This window comes from Centrocercus urophasianus, unplaced genomic scaffold, assembly GCF_019232065.1.
Source record: "Centrocercus urophasianus isolate 14NV4802_14NV808 unplaced genomic scaffold, USGS_Curo_1.0 seq_20, whole genome shotgun sequence".
Classification (NCBI taxonomy): Eukaryota; Metazoa; Chordata; class Aves; order Galliformes; family Phasianidae; genus Centrocercus; species Centrocercus urophasianus.
Window position 1 is genome coordinate 1,514,652 of NW_024884756.1, and position 7,043 is coordinate 1,521,694.

At 44.4% G+C, this 7,043-nt stretch overlaps 1 protein-coding gene across 2 annotated transcripts in view; it reads left to right on the plus strand.

Moving 5' to 3' along the window:
* The window catches only part of LOC122162338 (UDP-glucuronosyltransferase 1A1-like), a 120,887-nt gene extending 114,395 nt beyond the window's left edge, over positions 1 to 6,492 (plus strand). Inside the window, exons 1-5 of one of the 2 annotated variants that reach the window (XM_042822610.1) lie at positions 7 to 735; positions 2,834 to 2,965; positions 3,220 to 3,307; positions 4,383 to 4,602; positions 5,473 to 6,492. In XM_042822610.1, the coding sequence (XP_042678544.1) occupies positions 10 to 735; positions 2,834 to 2,965; positions 3,220 to 3,307; positions 4,383 to 4,602; positions 5,473 to 5,770 (1,464 nt within the window). In that variant the 5' untranslated portion in view covers positions 7 to 9 and the 3' untranslated portion in view covers positions 5,771 to 6,492. Of the gene's footprint in view, positions 1 to 6; positions 736 to 2,833; positions 2,966 to 3,219; positions 3,308 to 4,382; positions 4,603 to 5,472 lie in introns of those variants that run through there. The other variant, XM_042822611.1, reaches the window with a different exon arrangement.
* Positions 6,493 to 7,043: the final 551 nt, after the last annotated feature.

Here is a 7,043-nt window from a genome sequence, read left to right on the forward strand (position 1 = left end):
GTGCTGGAAATGTTAGAAATTCTGAAGCAGAAAGGACATGAAATAGTTGTCGTTGCACCTGAAGCCAATTTACACATAAAACCATCAGAGAATTTTGTTATGAAATCCTACGCGGTCCCTTTCACACAGGAAGAGATGGATGGCAATTTCCACACATTTTTTAAGGACGCATTTGAAGAAGGATCATTTCTGGAGAGATTTCATAGACTGCAAGAAAAAGTAAATAGACTCTTTGATTTAGGTTTCCTATCCTGTGAACAGTTACTGCACAACGAAGAACTTATCAGATATCTCAAGGAGAGTAACTTCGATGCTCTCCTTACGGACCCTGTGTTCCCTTGTGGAGCAATACTGGCTGAGCACCTTTCCATCCCTTCTGTGTATTTCATGAGGGGAATGCCATGTGGATTAGATTTTGAGGCCACCCAGTGTCCCAATCCCCCTTCTTATATCCCCAGGGCACTTACAGACCATACAGATCACATGAACTTCCTCCAGCGTGTGAAGAATGTCATCTTTGACACCTCCAATCTTTTCCTCTGCAATTTTTTTTTCCAACCATATGAAAAACTGGCTTCTGAGTTCCTTCAGCGAGATGTGATGGTATTAGATCTCTTAGGCAAGGCTTCCATTTGGCTCACGAGGTATGACTTTGTGTTAGATTATCCAAGACCATTGATGCCCAACATGATTGTAATTGGAGGAATAAACTGTGTTCACAAGCAGCTCTCTCAGGTGGGTCGTACTCAGGTTTTAGTACTTGTTCTGATAGATTTCCGTGGTCATAAAAATGTAGTTTTGTATATCAGGTATTTTATTTCTGTTCAGCATGTGCTAGGCAGATTTTTGTGAAAAAATGCTTTGCTACTCTTTCTCTGAAAGGAACAGACGGTGGGTGCAGTAGCACCATCCACACACGGACTCTAGTGCTGATTATCCAGCCTTTTATTAAACCAGTGTTTAATCATTTACTAGGCAAATGTTAGTTACCTTCCCTACCCCACCATTACTTTCATATGTCTGCACTGCTTGCTTATACCATTAGATGGCGGTCCTATCAATAGGAAAAGATAACAGGCAAAATGAATGGGGAAGTGGCTAAGAAAAGCACTTTGCACTTCATCCCTTGTGCAATGAGGAGGAAATTGCTTTCTGGAAGTCCTCCAAGATTACCAGACAAGTGTTCATGAAAAGCTGAGCTTTCCCTTTTATTCCTAACTACCTTCCACATGCCTCTTTCAGGTTATTTCATTTTTTAATATGTCTACAAGACTTCTGCAGACCAAGTAATGCTCATTCCCTTCCCTGGAGCAGATAAGCAGTTCAGCAGAAATTTTGGAGACTGTAGCAGACATGAATTGAAACTCTACTTCTCTGGTGTAGCAGCAAGAGGTCTGCTTATTTTAAATAAGATTCTTTGTCCCAGACCTGGTCTGGAAGTGTATTTTGTATGGACAATGCTGAACTTCATAAATATGGGTTATCCAGTTCCATTAAGGAAACCTAACATAGCTTTTCTTATTTGTTGAGCAAATGTCCACTGCATGGCCCGTTTCTCAGGACTGTCAGAGGGTTTGTAAAGGTTGTGACAAAGTTGGATTTTGGCACACAAGAACGTTTGAAGAAGATAATAAAACCAAGCAATTGATCCCACGGAAAACAAAAGGGCTAAACACACTCTGAAACAGCAGCATCTGTTCTACTGCAATAGGAAGTAAGGAAGGGAAGTCAACCTAGCAGCCACAGAAATGCATGCCCGAAACACCCAAAACCTGAGGAGGACTTTGCAGTTCCCAGATGCCCATGAGTACATACGTAACGGAGCCCTGAGTTCTCTGTTAGCTATTTGCAATGACCTAGTGAAGAACTTGTCTTCAGAGAGATCTTCTGTGACAGAGCCACATCTGAACCGCGTTTCACCTTGTTTGCCTGCAGGAGAGATTCAGGCCTGCTGTTCAGATGCCACCTATCGGCAAGCCTTCAGAAAGGTCCTTCCATTTGGATTCAGTAAAGGGCTGTGGGTTACGGCTTTCTGGTCAGCCACAGAAATACACAACAGAGCAAAAACCAAGGGAGTCAATCTCTGTTATCCACTCAGGCCCTAAAGATTACATTTCTGTGCCAGACTTCATTCATTTTATTCCATTCTGATGTTCACAACAACTCCCTCCAACTTTGTCTCTCCTCCCTTGGCTTTACCAAGTATTTTTCTACAACACTGGGTTTTCACTTCAGTCTTTGGCTGTTTGTTTTACATAAGAATTCATCTGCGTTTCCATTCCAATGGCAGATCTTCTAGTTTTTCTTTTATCAAAAATAAAAGAAACAAAGCAGATGAAGTTGGCAGCTGATGAGTATTACCGTAGTCAAAATGGACACAACATTTCAGATACCAGAAGTCAAAGCTATCTTCTTACGGAGCGCTTCAAAATCTTAAGTCTCTCTTGCAGCTGCACGGTCTGAGAAGAAGAACATCAACTCTAAATCAAGCTCATCTGAAATTCCATAAGTGTAAAAGCAAAACACAGAGTATTCACTTAAGGATTGGAAAATCATGGTGATTAACTGACCTACTTAACGGGTACATTATCTTTCTTATTGCACAGAAACTGATGTCTTTGAGCTGCACAAGTGTTTTACAATCTTTTCCCCCTCCCCTCATATCCGTTCCAAACCTTGGTTCGGGCTCCATTTCTGCAAACATTCACACCCCTGTATACCTTCATTCAACCACCTGCATCCTTTTTTTTTTTTTCCTCCATGGAAACGTGACAGAAGTTGCCACCTGTGACATAATAGGGGTTTTGACTGAGGATGTGCTTTGTGTTGGCAGGAATTCGAAGCCATTGTAAATGCTTCTGGGGAACACGGTATTGTTGTCTTCTCGCTGGGCTCCATGGTCTCCGAGATCCCCATGAAGAAAGCCATGGAAATTGCAGATGCCTTGGGATCAGTCCCTCAGACGGTACAGTATCCCTTTCCTCCTTCCAGCACAGCAATTCAATGCTGTGTTCAGATATAGTACATTGTCTTTGGCTCCTGGGTTGCTCAGCCCTCCCTTCTTTCTCCTGCTCCCCAAGTGTCAGAGAGAACATCATCCCTGTTGTTGGCAAAAGAGGTTTTGCGCAGAGACGCTGTTAGCTGTGCTTTCCAAACCAGCAGAGGAGCAGTGTGAGTGTGCTTGTTGAGAACTGACACTGTGTTTATTGCCCTCCAAAGGTTCTGTGGCGATACACAGGAGAGGCACCCCCCAACCTGCCAAAGAACGTGAAGCTTGTCAAGTGGCTGCCACAGAATGACCTCCTAGGTACGTCTGGGATGCCTGGGGTTGTACCATCTTATTGCTTTCAGTTCCATCACATAGTTTCAAGGCCCCATTACCATCATCTCTGCTGACTGTATCATTGCGGGTCTGTCCGAAACAGAATTCGCCTTTTAGAAACTTCTCTAACTGCAATTTCAAGATCACCTTACTGTTTGGAAAGGTGTTGCAACTCTCAATTATGGTATTGTAAAGTATTGGGGGAGGTTTTGTCTCTGATTATCCAGTCTCAACACTCAGCTATGCTTTCCTGCCCTGTTGTTGTCTCCTGGACTGAAGGGGGAGTTTCAATTTCTCAAGCAAGCACTTCCAGGCAGCTTCTCACACTTTTAAAGGGGGTCATATTGTGCGTGTTATTGCCAGGAGTGCATTTTTTGGTGAAATGTTGTAATGTGATGGGAAGTACAGCATTAATAGCAGAGAGGGACAATACTAGGCTGTAGCAAATTAGAGCAAACTCAAACGCAGCAACCATAGAAGCAGAAACAAAGGAAGAAAAACTGCTTACTTTTGAGCGACCAGTAGGCAGGGATCTCCAACAAGATCCCCTTTTTTCCACAGCCAGCCCTTAAATGAGGTCTGGGAAGGGGTGGATCCTGGCTCCATCCTTTCCAATCAGATACATTGCACGCACCTGAGCGCCCCTGGGTTGCCCTGCCTTCCACCAAATGCTCAATCACTGCTTCAAGCTGTGGCAGCACTTCTGCTATACTTGGCGTGACAATATGGCTCTGCTGTGGGAGACGTGCAAATGGAAGACATGGTAAAAGAGAAAGCGATGACTTTGCTTTTTAAGTTTCACTGGTTGTGATTTTATCCTAACACCTGAGAAGCTGTGGAGGATCTGAAGGGGCTTTTCAGAGATTACCCAAACCAAGATGGAGCTCTACAATCCATAGTTCCATAACGTCCCGTTCTCTGCTATATTGTTTGCCCATAGGTAACAATGCTTATGACAGTCTAAAGTTCTTAATGTACACCTAAGAATGGCATTTTTCCTTAATGTATTTTTCCTAGGTGTGTGTAACCATGACATAACGGATCTCTCTTTCTTCCACAGCTCACCCTAAGACTCGTGCCTTCATCACCCATGGAGGCTCACACGGTATTTATGAGGGCATATGCAATGCAGTGCCAATGGTGTTAATGCCTTTGTTTGGAGACCAGATGGACAATGCGAAACGAGTGGAGTCACGGGGAGCAGGATTGACACTGAATATACTAGAAATGACTTCGAAAGACATTTCCGATGCCCTGAAAGCAGTTATCAATGATAAAAAGTTAGTAATTCATATGCACTTTTTCTTTCTACTGCTGTATAACACCAGCACTCTGACTTCCAGTTTAACACAATACTAATCTGTTCTTATATCCCTTCTTACATCAGCTCCGTTGCTGAGAAGGCATCGTTTGCCCTGGATTAACCTTGTCCCACCCCTGTACCAGCACCATCCTTCTTGCAGTCTGAGATTGCAGTTTTTAGGTGATGAGAACAGCCTGATCTGAGAGGATGCAGGCGTCAGAATAAATGGAGTGCAAGTGTACTGGAAGAAATAAAGCTGACAAAAGATATTGAGATGACGAAAGATAACAGGAGATTTTGCTGACGGCTGAAACTAAGCTTTTCTACTTCTTTTTCTGTTACCTTTTCTCCTTTGTTTAGCATTGAAAGCAGCACTTTTCAAGGCTCATAACTACTATTTTACTTCTCTCGTGGTGGAGGTGGCAGGAAGAATGTGGAGGAGCCCCTAGCGGGCTCTCAGACAACTGACATTGCATCCTTCCGAAGGAAGTTTTTGAGTTCTTAGATTTTGGGTAGTATGCTTAGGTTGCGGTTGGACCTGATGATCTTTAAGGTCTTTTCCAACATGAGCAATTCTATGATTCCACGGTGTCAGGAAATGTTGCTTCTCAGGAGGAGCGGTGATGCAGCAGCACGGCTGCCCACGAAGGTGGTGGGGTCAGCAGTCCTGTGGGTGTTAAAGAACTGGAAAAGTGGCACTGAGGGAATGGTCAGCAGGCATGGTGGGCACGGGGTGGTGATATCTGTGGCCTTCTCCAGCCTTAATGATTCTATGTTCCTTTTTTCTCTGGGGAGTGAGTCCCAGCAGCACAAGTCACCGAACACAGCCAATGCCTTGTCTTGGCAGGTACAAAGAGAACATCCAGCGTCTCTCAGAGCTTCACCTTGACAGGCCCATCCACCCTCTGGACCTGGCTGTGCACTGGATAGAGTTTGTCATGAGACACAAAGGGGCCCCACACCTGCGCCCTGCTGCCCATGACCTGAACTGGATCCAGTATCACTCTCTGGACGTCTTTGCCTTCCTCCTGGCTGTGGTCCTCCTCATCCTCTTCATTTCTGTGAAGTGCTGCATGTTCTGCTGCCGCAGGTGCTGCTTTAAGAAGGGGAGAAAAAGCAAGTCAGGGAAATCAAAGACCCACTAGCAGACGAAAACACTGATGGGAGGTGAGACCTCTGCTCCAGACCTCAAGGATCAGAAAATACCTTAAATTTCACTAAAATAATTACTAGCTTTCAATCAAGAAATAATTTAATTCCCTTAGACTAACACCAAGTGTTGTTTCATTGATATTTTTTGTCTTTAATTAAGAATTAGTTGTTAAAATAATTTGTACAGTAGTGCTTCAGTCACTTGGGAAGATATCAGTGCGAAGTCCAAGGTGCCTGGCTTCCACTTCTTGATGTACAGAGGCCTCGTGGTCACATTTTTTTTTTAACCTCTTTATGTAATGGAGAAATATGGGATTTCATATGCCTTTGCTCAGAGGGCTCTGTGAGCACCATTTGCTCTACCGTGTAAGATGGAAGTGCTTTGAAATCTTTGTACAGCTGTTGCTATAGAAGAGGCAAATGTTATAATCTGACGTTGTATGTCACATAAGCCAAGCTAGCTGCACATCTTATGTAGGCTTTGTGTGTGTTTACAATACCTGGGCTCGAGCCACGCTTCAGCATGGAAGTGGTTGTAAAGCCACTGGTGTTTCACCAAGTTCCCCATCGGGCAGAGATCCGTCTCTGGAGCTCGCCAGTTGGGCAGTGTGACCTTTGGAAGCAGTTTTTAAAAACTATCTGATTTATGCTCTGTAAATGATGTTAAGGGAAAAACCCAACCCCCAGTCCTTCAAATAAATCCCCAATACAGTAATGGCTCTTGTGTTTTCTGACTCAAGGGATGTGGGGGCACTCACCACACATGGAGAGAGCTGGAGGAAGGAATGATTCAGTGCAGCAGTGTGTGATGCACTCAGTGAAAGGCGCCGGAATCATGCTGGGGACAACCTGCCAGCTTGGGTCCAAAGGATGGTGGGGTTGGATGCCCTCTCTCATCAACTGGGGGAGCACAGGTGCTTTATGAACCCTTCGCTATATAAATGTGCCATGAGCATAAAAGTGCTCTGTGGCTGATGTATTTGGAACTGGGCAGCAAAGATGGATAGTCTATAGCCAAGCCAACTTGATGGTGGTTGGACTGAACCATCTCTGGAGGTCCCTTCCAAGCCCTGCAATTCTGCTATCCCTCTGGGCAGCAAAGATGGAGTGCTCAAAAGCTGCTTCTCACTATTATCATTTCATCACTCAGTGAATACAAGGAATCTTTTCCTTGGGACATGGGAAGGGAGTTCCAACAGGGCACAAGAGCTGGCTTGCTTCCCATTCACAGCTTCCACAGCTCCCCATGTCCATGAAGTGACAGCT